This window comes from Drosophila serrata, unplaced genomic scaffold, assembly GCF_035046125.1.
Source record: "Drosophila serrata isolate PLE 108 unplaced genomic scaffold, ASM3504612v1 contig_273, whole genome shotgun sequence".
NCBI lineage: Eukaryota > Metazoa > Arthropoda > Insecta > Diptera > Drosophilidae > Drosophila > Drosophila serrata.
The window spans coordinates 587546-606344 of record NW_028257171.1 but is presented as its reverse complement, the minus strand read 5'-3'; the positions used below and the strand labels follow the sequence as shown (position 1 = coordinate 606344).

Here is an 18799-nt window from a genome sequence, read left to right as displayed (position 1 = left end):
TCTTAGATTAGATTAATTAAATTTAAATTACTGCTTTATTTACCCTTGTAGGGTAGTATAATTTCAGGCCTGCAAAGCAGTGAAGGAGTCAATTCCGACCCTATAAATCATATTTATTCTTGATCAGAATCAACAGACGAGTCCATCTAGAAATGCCCGATAGAGTTGACTTAATTATATTTAAAAAATTTTGATATAACAAACAAAACTGATATATATTTCGATTTGCCATTAAAATCTTAGTTTTTTAATAATGTAATTATTTAAAAAAATTTAAATAAACCTCAATAAACAATCGAAATTAACCACCAGAAGCAAAACATCGACTTTACCGATAGTTATCGATGTGTTCACATCCCTAGAGCACAGCTGAGCTGGAAGTTGTTTAGATTTAGCAATTTGTTGATATCAGGACATTGAAATTCCCTTTTTGTACGAGGAAGAAAATAAATCTAAAAAAATGGATCCAGCACTGCTTCGCGAACGCGAGGCCTTCAAAAAGCGGGCAATGGCCACGCCCACGTGAGTACCAATCAGACTTCCTTTGTTAAACATTGATTGAAATCAAAAATACTACGATAATCCTTTTGAAATAGCATTGAGAAGAAGACGAAGACTGAACGCCCACTGCCACCGCCAGTCAGCGATGAATCCAAGCGAAGGATGCGTCCGCCTACGGCTCCCAAGCTGGATGCCACAACGTGAGTTCAAAATGAGCACTTTGAAAGGTTTGGATCTGGGTCTTACCATGTGGAGCACTTGCATCCCATCCGCAGGTACAAGACCATGTCGGGCAGCTCGCAGTACCGCTTCGGAGTGCTAGCCAAGATCGTAAAATTCATGCGCACGCGTCACCAGGATGGCGACGATCATCCACTGACTATTGAGGAGATTCTGGACGAGACCAACCAACTAGACATCGGGCAATCTGTAAAGAATGTAGGTGGTTATTCACAAAGTACTCCCTTTATTTATGGCATTTGTAATCCATTCTAGTGGCTATCTGGCGAGGCTCTAAACAACAATCCCAAGATTGAGGCAAGCCCCTGTGGTACCAAGTTCAGCTTTAAGCCCGTCTACAAGATCAAAGATGGCAAAGCCCTGATGCGGTTGCTCAAACAGCATGATCTGAAGGGTCTGGGTGGAATCCTGCTTGAAGATGTCCAAGAATCTCTGCCGCACTGCGAAAAGGTTCTTAAAAACCGAGCCGCCGAAATATTGTTCATTATCCGACCTATTGACAAAAAGAAGATATTGTTCTACAACGACAGGACAGCTAACTTTTCGGTGAGCTTTTCTTAATTTGGACTTTTTGGTTTAATATAAATCCTAAAACATATGAAAGGGAGTTGAGAAGAATCTGACGTCAATTTTTAAATATTTTTCTTTTAGGTGGACGATGAATTTCAGAAGCTGTGGCGATCGGCTACCGTCGATGCCATGGACGATGCTAAAATCGATGAGTACCTCGAAAAGCAGGGTATTCGTTCCATGCAAGATCATGGCCTCAAGAAACCAGTTCCCAAGCGCAAGAAGGCGGCTAACAAGAAGCGCCAGTTCAAGAAGCCTCGAGACAACGAGCATTTAGCCGATGTTCTGGAGACCTATGAAGACAACACACTAACGCTGAAGGGAGTAAATCCCACGTAGAAGTAGAGTACGCTAAGATTAGACAATAAAAATAACTCTCAATGGAAAATAAGTACATTTGAAGTTGAGCATTATAAATTTCTTCACTACTATGCCGATGCAGATTTATGAAACCAGATAACCGGCTGGCAGTGGCTTTGAACTTAAAAAATACAACGCCAAGAACACTCTGGGAAAGATAATTAAAAAGCAAAACTGTGTAATCTTGTCTTGACACTCACAACAGCAGCGACTGGTGCGTGTGTGCGAATTGGCCTGGCCGGCAATCGATGCTGGTGGGCGCCGCTGCTGATAAAACTGGCAACCGAGGGAAGCCATAGCCTCAGTTTTCATTGAACAGCCCCCAGGTGCAGTCCAGTAAGCAGTTGCAATTGATTCACAAGTACGTGCGCCTGTGGAATAATAACCAACAATTCACATAACAGGCTTTGGGTTGATTTTGTGACGGATTAGGTCATCCTTGTTTGGGGGTTGTTGCTGCAATCGACGAAAGATTGTTATTAAATATTGGGAAGCAGAACTATTACATATTTTTTCCAATGCAATAAGTTTGCTTTAGTTATTTGTGTACCGATAAGGAATGATTCAGACCGGATGCAATAAAATTAATTTATATTTATACATTTTCTTAAAAGGTTAATGACATTTAAAAATATTTTTCCGCATTTTTTAAAGTTATGGAAAGCAAATAAATTACGAAAAGGCTTAAGACAGCATATTTTCTTTGAAAACATTACAATAATTCAAAGAATTAAAAATTAAACTGGTATATCTTACACCTTGATTTAACCTACGCGTAAGGAAAGGGTATTCAAATGTAGACTTTCGCAAAATCCGTTCGTTTGTTTACTCTGCTCGCTGGTTTTCTGGCACGGACAATGAGCTCTCTGCCTCAGAGACGGAAAAAACTTGTTTTGAAATAACCAATTTGTTTAATTTGAATTCCCGAAGCGTTCACCGCAGTTGTCTTTGAGAGTTTCTGCATTGAGGTTGGTAAAATGAAGCGGAGCGTACTAGGAGCAACGCTGCTCCTGGCCCTGGTGGGCCCACTAATCGCCCACAGTTCTGAGTAAGTCGATTTATCGAATATATATAGGGCTAACCCGGAATACTTACTGACTTTCTCTTTGTGCTGTTGCTCACTCGTTCCTCACGTCCAGCAACTTGGTGGTTTACGGCTACCAGTGCCGGAAAGGTCTCTGCCAGAAGGTGGAGCTCAGCGAGGACAACTTCGCCCAGGCGATAAGCCTTCCCGTGTGTCGTCTTTTCTGCGGCAGCACCATCGGCACTGTTTGGCCTAAGCCAACAGGTGCTGTACGTCTGGATTCGCTGATGCGCCAGGTGGACATCTCGTTAATCGACTTTAATTTCAATGGAACCATCGCCCGCAAGGAGAAGCTATGGAAAGCGGCCGAAAACCGCTGGATGGACTTGCTGGACGCCAAGATCCCTGAGCGCAAGATCCTTGCCAGGGGAGGCTATCGCATGTCCGTCAACATTAACACTCCCGACGACGGCACTCCGGCCAAACTCACCCTGGACACCGATGAAAGTTACGTCCTGGACATCGATACAGATGTGTCGGGTCATGTACTGGCCAACATCACTGCGGCTAATTTCTTTGGCGCCCGCAACGGTCTAGAGACCCTTGCTCAGTTGATCGTCTACGATGATATCAGAAGGGAGGTCCAAGTGACCGCCAACGTCACCATCAGTGATTCGCCGGTGTACAAGTGGCGTGGATTGCTTCTGGACACTTCCCGGAACTTCTATTCGGTGAAGTCGATCAAGAGGACGTTGGGTAAGGTCTGATATTAGTTACTCTTTTACAAAAGCTTTAACTCGTTCTGCAACCCACAGAGGGCATGGCCTTGGTCAAGCTGAACACCTTCCACTGGCACATCACAGACTCACACAGCTTCCCCTTGGAGGTGAGCAAGCGCCCTGAGCTCCACAAGCTGGGAGCCTACTCCCAGCGTCAGGTTTACAGCCGCCGCGACGTAGCCGAAGTTGTGGAATACGGTAGAGTGCGAGGCGTGCGCGTGATGCCAGAGTTCGATGCGCCCGCTCATGTGGGCGAGGGATGGCAGCACAAGAACATGACCGCCTGCTTCAATGCCCAGCCGTGGAAGGATTTCTGTGTAGAGCCGCCGTGCGGACAGTTGGATCCCACCGTAGAGGATATGTACAATGTGCTGGAGGACATCTATGAAACTATGTTTGGCCAGTTCGATCCTGACGTGTTCCATATGGGCGGCGACGAGGTGTCCACCAATTGTTGGAACAGCAGTCGTACTATCCAGACGTGGATGAAGAAGCAGGGCTGGGGCCTGGACACCGCCGACTTTATGCGCCTGTGGGGCCACTTTCAGACGAACGCGCTCAGCCGGGTGGACAAGGTAGCCAATGGCACCCACACGCCCATCATCTTGTGGACCAGTGGTCTTACCGAGGAGCCCTTCATCGACGAGTATCTAAACCCGGAGCGCTACATTATTCAAATCTGGACGACGGGCCTTGATCCCAAGGTGAAGAAGATCCTGGAGCGGGGCTATAAGGTGATTGTGTCCAACTACGATGCCCTATACTTGGATTGCGGCGGCGCAGGCTGGGTGACCGACGGCAACAACTGGTGCTCTCCCTACATCGGCTGGCAGAAGGTGTACGATAACAGTCTAAGGACCATTGCCGGCGACTACGAGCACCATGTCCTGGGCGCAGAGGGAGCTATCTGGTCGGAGCAGATCGACGAGCATACGCTAGACAATCGTTTTTGGCCGAGGGCCAGTGCACTGGCCGAACGCCTGTGGTCAGATCCTGTGCAGGGCTGGCGGGACGCTGAGGCGCGTCTGCTGCTGCACCGTGAGAGGCTGGTAGAGAACGGTCTGGCCGCGGAGGCTATGCAGCCGCAGTGGTGCCTACAGAACGAGCACGAGTGTCCCATTGACGCGTACGATGCACAAGCGGCTTGATCCGCGGTTATTAAGCCTTCCCCGATGATAATGGTCACTATTCTTGTAGTTGTAGTCCAGGTGGCGGTGGTGGGCGGCTTTGGTTGATCGTCCTGCTCTTCCAGCTATTCACAGCTCTCTCCGCCTGAAATAAATCAGATACAAGGCTCAAAAGTGACCTTACGCAAGTGACTTGTCGTTTATTATCGTTTAGCATAAATGAGATTATTGGCCCTGTTGTGCCCAACTCTGTTCCGATCTGGATTGGCGGACGTGGAACCGATGAAGCTTGTTCATTTCTAAACTAGTTAGTCTGAGTAAAATGTTTAAAGCCGTAGAATTTGTATGCTAGAATTTTGGAACATTAAAATTTCATCGATTCCGGTCGGAAACAGAGTTGGACGAGTTATGCCTTTATATGGGGTGAGGCAACACTGCCTCAAGCACACAACTCCGCGGACTCTGATTATGTACGTATGAGGCTAAATACTAAAAGCATCGTTCCCTTGGTGAGCGCAATTGAATGGAAGACCTCTACTCGTTCCACTCCTCCTCGTTGCGTCCAAACTTGTAGACCAGGCTGGCAAACAGAATAAAGACGTTCTGCAACAGCAGGGCAACGCCAAACCAGCTCTCCTTTTTCTCTGTGGAGGTATTATAATGGTAATCGAAGGTAAATACCTTTTGATGGGAACTTTCTCACCATTGTTGATAAAGTCATCGATCATCACCCAGACGGCGGCTATGATGGAGGCGAAGCCCATGACAAAGCCCACTAATAGCCAGATCTTGGCTATCCTGGCGCCCGACTCCGACGAGTTCTCTTCAGAAATCTACGCGGAGGGCAAAAGAAACAAACAAACAAAAGGAGTGAGTCATTTTTCGCGCAATCTACTAAGGGTTCCTCTGTCTTACATGTTCCCCTTTGACGGCATTCACCATGCAGAAGCTGATGGTACCAAATATCCCGATGAAGACATGTCCTGTGGTTATCTGGTGCTTGCCGTCAATAGACATGGCATCGATTAGGATCCACCATCCTGCGAAAAACTTTAGAGGCAAGAGAAAAACTTGCATTGTCAGAGGGACGGAAACTGTGCGGCTCGGCGACCGTTTTCTCACCAGTAGACCAGCTATGAGGGAGGAGTTCTTGTTCCTTGCGGCTTCAACAGTGAAGTAGGTTGCGACATTGTCCAATAAGCCCATTGTTTAGCTTTTAAAACGTAATTTAATTTATTCTGATAAGTTTCTTGTTTTGACGAACAGGGTTGTCGTTGTCTACCGCAGAATAGTGGTGTAAAAATACCATTGGGTACTATTATCGATATTTCGATAGATTAAGTATGGGTGGGCGTGATTAGTATTGCGTGACGTAATTTAATTCGTAAGATATTAAACTTTTTAATTATGTATGTAAATATAAAAGTTGTTGTTTTTACCATTACCATTTTACCATTCTTTACCTTTTTTAAAATAAAATTTTAATTTTACAGCAATTTTTAATAATTTCTAGTGTCGTGATGTAAAATTTTCGACGTGCATGCGGAAGTAAAACTTTACATGCCCATCCCTATGTTTATTTAAATATAATGACAACCCTGGTACCTGACCAATTATTTTCACTTAAATTTCAGTGGCTGTTGCGTGCAATCCCCGCAATTCCTTATTATTTAACATCCGATCGCAGCGACACGAGTGTGTGCGTGTGGTCACTGATTAGATAGAGATCTAGGAGTCTTCTCGCCGCCATGCTAGTCATAAATACCTGCAGGAACGTATCCAGGCTGGCGCTCCGCAGTCTCAACCTGCGATCGCCGATCGCTCTGCGCACTTTCTCGGCGGGTCTGGCCCTGAAACAGAAAGATGTGTGAGTTTCGAATGGACTTATGTGTAAACAACATAAACATTGATCAATCGTCGTTTGCAGTGTTAACGTAACCTTTGTTCGTGCCAATGGGGACCGGATCAAGGCGTCCGGTAAGGTGGGCGACTCCCTGCTGGACGTGGTGGTCAATAACAGCGTGGATCTGGATGGATTCGGTGCCTGTGAGGGCACCCTGACCTGTTCCACCTGTCATTTGATCTTCAAGACGAACGACTACGAGAAGCTGCCCGACAAGCCTGGCGACGAGGAGCTGGACATGCTGGACTTGGCCTACGAACTAACGGATACCTCGCGCCTTGGCTGCCAGATCACGCTTTCCAAGGACATGGACGGCCTAGAGGTACATGTACCCTCTACCATAAACGATGCCCGCGCTGCGTAAACGAAAACCTTTGTTATCTATTGTTGCAATTTTGAGTGCTAATACGCTTTAGTTTAGGTCTAAATATTTGAATGAAATCGTATGTATTGTCCCAGGGACACCGAGGCTCAGGCGACTATTATAGATGCGCGTGCATAAATTCGATTCCAGAGGCGGTTTATGCACGCTGTTGTTTTTTTAAAGTGTTTAAGCTCAAAGGGATGTATCTAGCTGAATATGTAAATATGTGTGTTTGCCAATAAATTTACATGTATTTTCGTAGATATGGGTATAGGGTTCTAAAGAGCACAGTATATGCGTTGAATCCGTAGTAGACACATCTGTATACGCGGTCTAAGCACAACCGGTTTCCGCTTTCTTTTTTTAATGCATTCAGCCTACTAAGGGTTCTACGAAGGTGTGTTCTAATTAATCCTTCAAGGAAGTATAGCTATCTAAGAAGCATGAGTCTGATATAATTGTTAAAAGTTTTCTGCTTATTTTAGACAAGATTGTAGCTCAGAACCTGCCTGATAATGTTTTGAAACTGCTGCTCGCTTAATGATAAGACCAGTATTCTCGCTGTCAGAATGATGTTGCACTTTTTCTACGCAAAACCATGAGTAGCTAAAATTTATTTAATATTTTATTAGACTTCTGAGAAAACTTAGGGTAATAATCATTTGACAGCATTTTATTTGAATGAACGTTTGTTTGGTTCATAGATAATTGCCAGGCTAATCATTAATCGCTATTTTCAACAAACTAGTTTTATTTCAAACAAATCTTTTGCTCAGAGTCACTTAGTGCCAAAACAAAGGCTGTTATCAAAAGCACCTCGAACCAAACATTTCATCACCTTGATAAAGTTTGCATTGGCTTAGTTTGTTGTTTATTATCGGAGCGATAAGGGAAAAAGCTGAGTGCTTAATAAAAGTAAACTTTTTATTATTTCGCAGCTATCAAATAAAGTAATAAATAAATAATTTAATATATACATTTGCTATATTAACTTATTGTAAACGATTTTCTGCTTTTCCATGTTTGCCGCTCCATCCTTTACTTCGATATTAACTTGCATATGTAACATATCTGTCCGATATCAGATAGCATTGTAGTTATAACTGAAACTTAACAAGTCTGACAATTCAATTTCGCTTCGTCCTAAAACTAGGGAGGCATTTAGTGGATAGAAACAGGGCTTGGTTAGGAAAGGAGGAAACCATTTCGCGGGATAGGGGGAAAATAAATAACCGAAGAATAAATAGTCAAGATAGAGATGATGACAGGGGTGTTGGGTGATCCTCTCGTGAGGATTCCCGATGCGTGATGGGTGCTAGGTGTGTTGGTTGCTGAGTTTCTGAAGTGCACATAAAACTGATTTGGTTTTCTGTTCACGCCGATCGTCGTCGCTGATGCTGATGGTGATGATGCTTCCCAGATCCCTGATCTCGATTCCAGATTAGTTCACATAGGCCATGCCCGCTCCCTTGCGGTCAAAGTGGCGCACGCGCACGAACAGGAAGGCGGCGACTAGAGAGGCCACGGCCAGGACCAGTAGGAGCATCACCAGACCGCCGACAAAGCTCGGCACTGACATACAGATGGTCTCCGCATCCGCGGTGCGGGCCGACTGGATCACCACCGTCTCATTGCTGGCATTGCTATTCAACGCAAAGTTCACGTCGCCGGGCGCCACCACCTGGATGATCCGGCTGGTGTTCACGTCCGTCATTTCCTGCGCGTTGCGCTTGTAGATCCTCTGTGGCTTCATCACGATGTCAATGGTGTCGCGGCGCCTTCGCACTCCCCGCAGATCATCCAGTCCCTCCACAGACCTTGGGCGTCCGCCCAGCGAGACCAGGTTACCTCCAGCACTCAGGTCATCCTTGCGCTTCACAGTGCTGTACTGACCGCCCTGTCCGGGCAGTGGTGGTGGCGGCAGACCCAACTCGTTGCTACCCGTTGGCTGCGCTCCCTGCGGTGACTGGGAGCTGGCGGGTCCGGAAGGTGAGGCTGAGTCCGCAGTGGGCACCGCAGCCGAGGTCTGGGCCTGGGGCGAGGGCACCACATCAGGCTGGTTCTCCGAGTAAGCGCCAGTGGCATCCGAAGCAGGGTGACGTGGATCAGGATAGGCAGCCGGTGGCAGGACTCCTGGACCGCCCAGGGCAAAATCGTTCCTTTCGTAAGCCTCTGGAGGTCCATACTCCTCGGACAGACCGTTGGCTCCAATCTGGGGCAGACCATATTCGCCGCCCGGCAGACCGGGACCGCACTTGGGCTCGGGGCAGTTGTAGCGACAGACCTGGATCACGCACTGGAAGTGGACATTCATCGAGTCGGGGAATTTGAAGGCCTGGAAGTAGGCGAAGCTGACCACAGAGGCGGACGGGCCAAAGTTTTTGATCTTCTGGAACTTGCTCATAATCTTGGGACGGACAACGCAGCCATTCTGATCCACCAGCTGGATGGGAGCACGCTTGCCGTCATGGGCCACACAGTTGCGCACCAGCATATCGAACTTGTTCTCGTCGTCCTTAATAGCCAACACCATGGTCATTGTCTGTCCGATCTTCACGATGCCAGAAACCTCAGAGGCCCAGGGTCCCTTGCCCACTTGAATTTGCATCCAGCACTGGAGATTGTCACCCAGGAAGTTGGCCGTAACGGCATGCAGCATGTCCACCTGGAAGGGCCTGAAGGTCACAGCCTTCTCGTAGAAGTCGTACCAGGTGCAACGCAGCTTGCGGGCCTGATCCCACACCTCCTGGACATAGGGATCGTACTGGATGATAATCGTGTTCTCCACATAGCTGCCCGACGGCGTTGGCGCTCCGTATCCGGCCGCATTGTGGTTGGCCGAGCTGGTCATGCCACAGCTATTCAGGAAGATCTCAAAGGTGGCGCTCAGGTGACCGGTGCCCGGCTTCAAATGGACACAGTGGGGATCGCTGTAGAAGCCCTTGGAGAAGATCATGCCGTAGAAGGGCCGGTCGAACTCGATGTTCACCCGCATGTGCGTCTTCTCGCATTGCACCTGAAGGTGCTTGATTTGAGGACTGTCATTGGTGCTGGCCAGGGGCCAGGCCTCCTCCGACAGCTCATTGGTGGCCCCGGTGCTCAGCGGACCCTGGGGCGCTCCATAGATAGGTGCTGGCGGACCATAACCGGCCCTGTGTTCCAGAGGCAAGGCAGCGGACTCAATGTGGGAGGCGTCGCCGTGCACGGACAGGTGCTGTGGAAATAAATCGAGAGGAGATGGGATAATTTTAATAAAGATTATTATAATCTTAAGTTTACTAAGCTCGGGATTAAGGAAATTTAATTCCGAGTTGGTAAACTAAAGAAAAATACATTTTTGATGTACTTCTTATCTGGCTTACACTGCGTATGAGCAATATTCTTCTTAGGGAATATCACTCATACGTACTGGTGCCCCTTAGCACTCATGGTCTACAGTATTAAAATCTACTGATCACATAGCTGTTTCAAATTTGATTCAAAGCTATCCTTTATTAAATAACTTTGTTTTTAGTTTTATGAAAATATAATATAACTGCCAGAGAAACGGTAGCTAAATGTAGAGGATCAGTAAGTATATTTCAACAGTAAGTATCTATGACCAGTATGTAACTATGATCAGTATGTAACTATGATCAGTAAGTAACTATGAGCAGTAAGTAAATATGATCAGTAAGTAACTCATGTATGATCAGTTACTAACTTTGAACACTAACAAACAATGACTTGCAACTTTTGTAACACAACACATTTCTGAGACTTGGCCGGCAGCAGTCACTTCGTTCCGGGGATGTTAGAACCAATTGGGAATCATAAGCACAGATGTGCGAGATTTGTTTTGGAACCAATTTAGGCTATTTGTATGAAACTAGGGAGCCATTCTTCTATATAATTTTACTTTTATATAAGTCGGAGCATGGCTAACCGGTGGACTATATATAATATATAATATAATAATAATAATAATATAATATATATAATAATAATTTATATTTATTTATATATTTATTAAATCGGTTAAAATAGAGGAAAACTAGAGGGGAGTTTCCACACCCTAAGATATCCCCGTTTTCCAACGCAATAATGTCAAAATAATGCCAACCCACCATAAACGTTTCGATTATGGCCTAGGTTATGGCTCAGAGATCACAGGATTGCGGAAAGCGCTTATCTTGGCTTGGCTTGCGCCGGCATTTAATTGGGATTTGGGGCTATAAATATTATGCAATAGCAATCTCCGCCAGACACTGACGACGACAATTTCGAAATAAGAAGCGACGCGAAGCGTTGAAAATGACACGACAGCTGGAGCTGAAGATGGAGCTCTTGTGTTTTGAAATTAAATGGTTGCCAGAGCGGCACGCTTACCCAAAATTAAAGAAAGAAGGCAACAAAAAAATTGAAAGCACAGAGCTTAACCCATTGCGTAAGACAACGGAGACAGTCAGAGACGGAGCCGGAGACGAAGACTTTCTTCTTTTGGGGGCAGCGCACCGCCCCGCCCCGCCCCGCCTCGCCTCGCATCTGGTTCATAATTTTTTATGGGTTTCTGGCTGCACACGGGAAGCGGATGTGTCCCACGAAAACCGAAAGTTAAATCCAACACGATGACGGTGTGGATTTTTCCGTGGGCTGCTGTCGCAGCAGTCGCTGTTTCTCCAGTTTATTTGTATTTCTTATTTCTTCTTTTTTTTCGGTGGCCGGTGACCACGCGCTGAGAGATGTCGTGAGATGATTTTGAAAGTGAAATGACCAAAGAAAAACGAGCTGCTGGCCAGGCGAACAAACAAACGGCGAAATAAACAACGCCAAGAAAAAAGTCTTTCTTTTTTCGGCCATTCCACGCAACGACGCGATGGAGATATCAATATAAACACATCGATGGACCGATCGATCGATCCATCGATCGATGGCATTGGTAATTTTTCTTCTCTCTTTTTTTTCTCCGGGCATTTCACTGCCGATGCAGAAGAAGAAAACTGACAATAAATAAATAATAAAGCAATCTCTGTGAATTAATGCGCCATAAACAAGAAAGTCAAAACTGGTACAAATCAGAGCATAACTGCAATTTCTTCGCCGCCTCAGCACCCAGAGAGACACGCAGTTTGGTTAGCCAACTATCCATCTATCCATCTATCCATCTGGCCAGCTTTGCGTTTTCCTTGACGTGATTGCTGCAGCAGCCTCTAAGACGTGATTGATGCGCTTTAAATAACCCACTGAAGGCTGGCTCTTTGGCTCCCTGGCCAAGGAGGGGGCGAGGGAAAACAGTTTGTCTTGGCCATGCTTATCAATCGAAAGCGCCACGGCAGCCCCCAAGAAATTGAACAGATTTATGGTCGTTTCTAATATTGATTGACAGCCTGCTACGGTGGCACATCCTAAGGGGTGGTATTTAGTTTGAAAAAAAAAAAATCATTTAACCTGAGGTTTAGCAGGGGAAAATCTTTCTTTTTCTTTCTATTTTATAGGAACTTGGTTAACAGCAGTTCCCCATTGGAATATTTTCTGCTACCGCCTCTGATCTGTTAATCCTGTGCTCTGTTAAGTGAGCGCTAAAGCTATTACACTTATTTTTCCTATATGTATGTCTCCACCTGTTTCTCTCCTCTATTCTCTCCTAGTAAATTCTCCAAGTCTAATTGCAATGATTAGCAAAGTGCCGTTCAGTTGTTAGTTGCATTTTCCATCTCTCTCCACTATCCAACAGAGTCTGGTATTGATATAGATATTGATCTGCCAGCAGAGGCGTACCGCTATATAGTCTTTGGAACCCAATCAATCCATCAATAGGCACTGGAACTCGCACTGATTTGCATTCGAATTGCTATTGATCGAACGGTAGTCCATCTCCCGACTCTCGTCGAGTCGAAAGTGAAGAGATCCGCTAGAGGTTGGGTCCGCCGCATACGAAATGAGCTGCCCGCCGCCAAAGTGGGCCAATCTTCAGGTGTTTCTCCTACTAACTGTTAACTACAATGCCGTTTCCCCCCCCCCCCCAGCAGACGAAGATGAAGATGCCTTAGGAAACACCTTCCGGAAATTTATATTTCTTTATAGGTAGTAGCATCGCAGCTCTCCCACTCACTCACCTTTGTGTTGAGTACCAGGCATAGTACTATGGCCAGCAGGCTGCTGCGTCGCGTCAGGTGTCCCATTTTGATCTGGTTCTCTGTGTGTGTGCGTGTGTGTGATGTGTGTGTCGTCGGCTTGAATTTGAAATTCCAAATTGGCGCCCTGGAAACCAAAAAATGTGGATTTTTGGTTTGTCTTCTTCTGCCTCGTCTCTCCTTCACTCGGCGCTGCTTTCTTCGCTCAGTAGTGTATAGAGTGGTGTTGTTTCTGCAAGAAAAGAAAGGGGAACAAGGGTAAACAATGCTGCGGCTTGCTTTGGAGCTTCGGAGATTTGCATACGAATATGATTTTTGAGGCCATTCAATTGGCATGCGATGCTGTTAACAGAACAGGGTGTTGTTGATGTTAGCAACAGCCAGTTGACCAGTGTTTTTTATAACAGTTTGAAACGGTTGTTCACGGTTATCCAACATTAAGATATCGCCACAATTGCGGTTTATTTGTTAAATACTCTCCACACTTTCTTCGGTTAGTTATCAAATTTAACATTTATTACGCACATATCACCCAGTATTTACAAATATAATCCAACAGTTGGCTTTATGACCATCATTAACTGGCCAAATAAATGACCACAATTGCCAGTTTTCGTGCTCATAGTGTCAGCTAGCGCTAGCACACACACTCGGGCAAAGAAAACTGCATTTTATGTAAAGCAAATGAAAACTCGCGCGCACCAAACAGGAACCACTTTCTATTTTCACTATAACAGTACTCCTCCAGCTGAAGAGACAACTCCGAGACCGAGACCGAGTCCGAGTCTGAGTCTGAGTTGGAGTCCAACGGAGACGCCAACGCAGTGGTGGCAGTGGCAGGTTTTCCACACAGTGGCTGCACTTTACGAGCATCCCATTAATTTTTGAGTGCTTTAGGGGGTGTGGGGGGCTGGGGATCTTACATTTAACAGTGGCACTCTAGCATGACAGTGCTGTTAGCAGACGAGCCTAACAGATGCGCGGGTTAACAGCGAGCTAGAGCGAGAGCTTAACAGAGCTACAGTGGGACGGATCGGACTTGCGCATGCGTCCGCGTGCCGATAAAGACTGACAGCTTTCACACAGCCGCCAGAGCTGGAGCTGGAGCTCGCGCTTGCGCTGAAGCTGCTGCTCCGCTGCCGTGTCTGCCGCTCTGCCGCCTTGGAAAAGTAAGCGGTCTTTGGGTCTCGACTCTGCCGCGAACGCATTTCACTTGCTCCGGAGAGCAGCTTCTCCCGCTTCTTCTTTTTTTGGACTCCAACTCCGGCGACTCCAAAGACTCCAGCGCAGGGTGAATGCTTTCGGCTGGCAGTTTTACTTTTACAGACGCCGCATATATATATGGCACTGACACTGACACTGGCTCTGGCCCTGGCCAGGTCTTCTTCGGAACACATGTAAATGGGTTTTTAACAAGCGGCGGCCATAAAATCCATGGATACACAGAGGAGGAGAGCTCCGAGAGTCGCAGAGAAGCGCCGCCGCCAGAAGAAACCGGCTTGAGCTTGGCGTTGAGCAAGTGTACCATTAACCCACTGAAACAGTAACGGGCACCGCCGCCAACTTTGCCGGGAACACTGTTTTGGAGAAGGCTAATGCTATTTTGGGGGAGGAGAGGAAGTCGGAGTTCAGCAGTGACCCTACACTCGATCGCATTATGCAATCTGCGGTTTCTCTTGGCCTTTATGTCTACTAACTTAATATAGTAAGTGGTAAAAGTCATCGACTTTCAGAGTTCTTTTTGAGAAAATAAAGTTAGACTCTTTAGGAATACTAATGATAACTTCCATTTGAACATAATTTCAACATTAAAATTTATTCTTTTTAAACACAGAATTGGCTTATTTATGACCCAATTGATAGGATTAATGTTTATAATTTACCTGCTACCTAAATAATGAAAACAAGCTCGAATAAGGTATTAAATTCCAAGACATAAAGCCTAGATTGACTTTTTCCTAGGTCAGTGGTAAATATAACCATCACTTGGACGATTTCATCTAAGATATTTCTTGTAAAATTGCTGAATTCTTAAGTCTTTTGTTTCTTTCTTTATTTTGAGATGCTCTTTACCATTTAACTGTTGTTTGCTGGTAAATTTTTATTTGATTTCCTCGACCACTTTCTTCCCTAGGAAATGGCCAGAGATTTGCATATAAAACTAGAAATCTTTGGCAATTAGCAAAAGAGGCGGCGAAATTTCGTTGGTTATTTATTCTTCTCCCTGTTATTTTTCAGTATTTTTTTTATTTGCTAATTGCTGGCACCCGAACAAATAAGAAATTCCTTATCAAGCGACTTCAATCGCTGACAAAGAAGACAACAAATGCTTCTGCCTCGGCAGCTGATGGAGCTTGTTTAATGCTCATTGTTGTTGATGTTGTTGTTGGTGAGGTTGTTGTTATGTGTAACTGCCAAATGGAATTGTTTATTGTTGCCGTTTGGCAAGTGAAAGTTTTCTTCTCCAACCGCCACGAATGACTCCCTCCCTCTCCTTGTGCAGAGATGCCGCATATAAGGGCATGCATACTTGGTATCTTCTCCCCTGTTTGCCTTGCTTTGTTTTCTTTTTTAATTAACACAATAAAAGTTATTTGCCCAGCTAGAAACTTTTGTTTTCAACTAATTAGCTTATGATCTGCAGCTCAGCAGCAAATCATGTGAAAAGCACTCGCTCGCTGCCAAGGCTGCCAAGTGAAAATTCAATGAAAAGTCGTGGCAGGAAAGTTGCAACTGGCGGCGGCGATGTCTCCACCAATTGATTGAATGACAATGCGTGACGCCGCTGCTGCTGGCCATATAACTATATATATACACTATCATATATAACTGGTCCAATGGAAACTAGGTGAACCACACTCGGCACTCACATAACTCGCGGTTCCATCGATCGTTCGTTCTAATTCTCCGTAATTTACGTGGCTTACATTTCGAGCCCGATGAGCCGGATATCGACAGGGAATTGTTGTCAGGATTTGAATCTCTGAATCTGAATAGCATCTTACACTTCCTGTACTCTCAAAAGTAAACATGTAATTTAATGAATTACCCAAATTACTGTGCAAAAAGTGGGAGGTTGTCGCACCTTTTGGCTGCACTAATTCGACAATAACTCTCATTGGGAGTTGCGCTTTCCTTGCCATGAACATCGATTGTCAATTAAGAGGGAAGGAAAAAAAAAGGAAAAATCGAAAACGAAATTGCATTACCAGTAATTATTGACTGCATTTTATATTTTCAACTTTTTGGCATTTGCCAAAACGGCCACTGCGTCGAGTCCATTAATTTAATTGAACGCTTTCACAAATCCCCCGTCGAAACTAAAGCTACTCTCTTCCCATTCATATCTCGAAGACTGAGACTGAGACTCGGGCTGGAAAAGCCCCGGGGGGCTAAACTTTTTATATAAATACGACACGCATCTATATGTCTTCATAAGCGTCTTTCGGAGATTTGCTTAATTGAGTAGCTGACAAATTCGTTGGATTTGACAGGGATAGCTCTGGGCTCTGGAGGTCTGAGCTTTCGGGTTTGTTTCCCAAAAGATTGAAGACCCGGAGCCGGGCGCGGTCGCCACCGCAAACACTCTTTTTTTTTTTGGTTAACAAAACAGAGAACTCGAACTCGACGTGGAATGGAGTTTTATGCGTCGGAATGCTTTTTGTTGTGTGCTTGTCGATCGATTCCGAGTGGTAAAAGTTTCACTACTGCCTCAGTAGATATTGCAGATAGATGCTGTGGGTACACAGCAAAAAATTAAGACCCTTGTCTATGTTTATTATCTATGAAATGCTAATTTAAATCATTTATGTCACCATAAAATGTTATATGGTGACATTAGGGAATTTATATGGTATATAGTGGCATTTAGTAGCACTTATTTTGATGCTTACATTTTAAAGCAAAATTTAACAAAGACATAACTAGGAATTCATTTTATATTTTTATGATTTAAAAAATTATGACCTCATTAAGCAATTTCTTTAGTTTAAAATTCACAAAATATTCATTTTTCCAAGTGCATTATTTCGAAAATGTAACGGTACCAACTACCACGTTTCCACTCAATTTGATGTCATTTGTGGCCATAGCCGTGGCTGTGGCTTTTGTGGCCGTAAACGATCGATATTATTTGCTATAGTGGCATAGAAATTGAAGTTAGCCCCCCAGTTGCACCTCGATCTCCCCCCTGTGCGCCCCTGGATCATGCGTAATTAACTACACATGTCGATATCGCGAGCTTTGGATGCTGTGAAAGTGAAATTTGTTCAACACCAACAATGCAGAAGGCGAGGGACAGAGCAAAGCGAAAAAATGTTAACAGCCAAAGGTTTTTTTTTATTTTCCTTTTTTCATCTTCTTATTTTCTTGTAAAAGGGGCAATTTACTTTCGTTTGAGTGTGTGCCTCTCGGTTAACTGGGCTTTTTTTATGGCTATTAAGTAACTCTTTTTTTCTTTCGTACAGATCAGCGGCGGCAGATGGCAACCGATTAGCTCTGGAGCGTGCTCCTCCGCTCTGAGATGTGTTGAAAGACATTGTTTTCAGTGATGAAACGCTCATCATCGTCATATATGTTACTTTACTAATTTAATTTTCTTCCTATGGCTTTTTAATTTGCATCGGTAACTGTTTCAGTTAGTGGTTCGTAAAACTTAATGGTGTGATTAAATTGGTTTGGACCTGCGTTTTGTCATAGCTTGTATAATATTTTACCAAGAATTTGGTAATGATTGTGGCCATTAAAAATTAATTATTATAAGAAATTGATTTTGTGAAGGGTATTTCGTTGAAGCTTGTTGTGTGCAAGGAAATTAGTTTTCACAGGATTTTATTCATTTTTAACCTATTTAATTCCTTAGTTTAAGGAAATTATATGATTTTAAGACAAACTACGAAGATAAAAATTACAATAATATTCGTTTTATTTATAAAGCAATCTATTTTAACGCACCTTTAAGATTTTTATGCAATATTTTCACTTTTCGCTTCAAAGAAAACAAAAGACTTAGGCAACGAACTCGCCCACTTGCCACTTAAGTAAACAGCGCCCGCAGGTTTTTTATGTTGCTGTTTGTCCTCCGATAAATTCAGCCACACATTATGCAAATAAGAGCAAACAATTTATTTTCTACGCTCCACATTTTGGCGACATGGCGACAATTAACCCGACTTTGGCGATAAGGCTGGCGCCCGCAGCCTGCAGACTTGCCCCCAGGCGGCGGTGTCGCAGCAAATGAAAGTAAATTGTGGCAACTTCCCTTCGCTTCTCGCCTCGCCTCGCCTCACCTCACCTCACATATGTATGTCTCGGCGACGGCATTCCATTCACCAGGCTGTCTGTTGGTAAATCTCCTTTTGCCCCGCATGTGCGTACAAAATGATAACGCAATTTATCGCAAAATAGGGAAAGTGAAATTAGAAATGGGCCTCGCTGGCAATTTGCATACTGATCTGGCACACACATTCACACCACAGCGGGCTGAAGGCCGGGCGTGAATGTGGTGGGGAATGTTGATTGAGGAAATTGCAATCATGGCAAGGGAAGTGCAAAATGGAGTTTCCAAGAAAATGGTTTTTGGGTATATGTATATCCTGTACTATATATATGGTCTATCATTTCTTTCTTAAAAGCTTTTCAGCCAAAGGTTTGTATCACATTTTCCTTATCGTAGATCACAGAATTCATTATAAAGGTGTAAGACTTAAATATAAAGCTATGTATATTGATTAAATATCTAACATCACAACGGTTTTAAATGATTTAAGAACTTAAACATTGGTTTCTTAATAGGTATACCATTTCTACCTTCAAAATC

General features: G+C 44.5%; 5 protein-coding genes across 6 annotated transcripts; 3 read left to right on the top strand and 2 right to left on the bottom strand.

The window, feature by feature from the left end:
* The first annotated feature begins 202 nt into the window (after nt 1-202).
* Nucleotides 203-1702, top strand: TfIIEbeta (transcription factor IIEbeta). The gene is made up of 5 exons (XM_020951891.2): nt 203-522; nt 597-701; nt 777-939; nt 997-1287; nt 1393-1702. The coding sequence occupies exons 1-5, from the start codon at nt 461-463 to the stop codon at nt 1648-1650; spliced, it is 879 nt and encodes a 292-aa protein (XP_020807550.1). The 5' UTR covers nt 203-460; the 3' UTR covers nt 1651-1702.
* A 119-nt stretch (nt 1703-1821) lies between these two features.
* Nucleotides 1822-4789, top strand: Hexo1 (beta-hexosaminidase 1). Of its 2 annotated transcripts, none has more exons than XM_020951895.2 (4): nt 1822-2032; nt 2602-2719; nt 2811-3451; nt 3511-4789. In XM_020951895.2, exons 2-4 carry the CDS (start codon nt 2649-2651, stop codon nt 4620-4622), a joined length of 1824 nt encoding a protein of 607 aa, XP_020807554.2. In that variant the 5' UTR covers nt 1822-2032; nt 2602-2648; the 3' UTR covers nt 4623-4789. The 2 variants fall into 2 exon arrangements, with proteins under 2 accessions (XP_020807554.2, XP_086690776.1); XM_086834650.1 differs by lacking the exon at nt 1822-2032 and having other exon boundaries at nt 2188-2719; nt 3511-4600; nt 4672-4789.
* Nucleotides 4777-5941, bottom strand: LOC110183583 (transmembrane protein 50A). Its single transcript, XM_020951896.2, has 4 exons — nt 5724-5941; nt 5517-5651; nt 5305-5434; nt 4777-5245 (listed from the first exon to the last, which is right to left on the bottom strand). The coding sequence occupies exons 1-4, from the start codon at nt 5805-5807 to the stop codon at nt 5136-5138; spliced, it is 459 nt and encodes a 152-aa protein (XP_020807555.1). The 5' UTR covers nt 5808-5941; the 3' UTR covers nt 4777-5135.
* Nucleotides 5942-6161: 220 nt separating this feature from the next.
* On the top strand, nt 6162-7129 carry Fdx2 (Adrenodoxin-like protein 2, mitochondrial Ferredoxin 2). Its single transcript, XM_020951897.2, has 2 exons — nt 6162-6468; nt 6529-7129. Exons 1-2 carry the CDS (start codon nt 6350-6352, stop codon nt 6866-6868), a joined length of 459 nt encoding a protein of 152 aa, XP_020807556.1. The 5' UTR covers nt 6162-6349; the 3' UTR covers nt 6869-7129.
* Nucleotides 7130-7774: 645 nt separating this feature from the next.
* On the bottom strand, nt 7775-13243 carry dyl (transmembrane protein dusky-like). The gene is made up of 2 exons (XM_020951904.2): nt 12964-13243; nt 7775-10082 (listed from the first exon to the last, which is right to left on the bottom strand). The coding sequence occupies exons 1-2, from the start codon at nt 13027-13029 to the stop codon at nt 8310-8312; spliced, it is 1839 nt and encodes a 612-aa protein (XP_020807563.1). The 5' UTR covers nt 13030-13243; the 3' UTR covers nt 7775-8309.
* Between the last annotated feature and the right edge of the window lie 5556 nt (nt 13244-18799).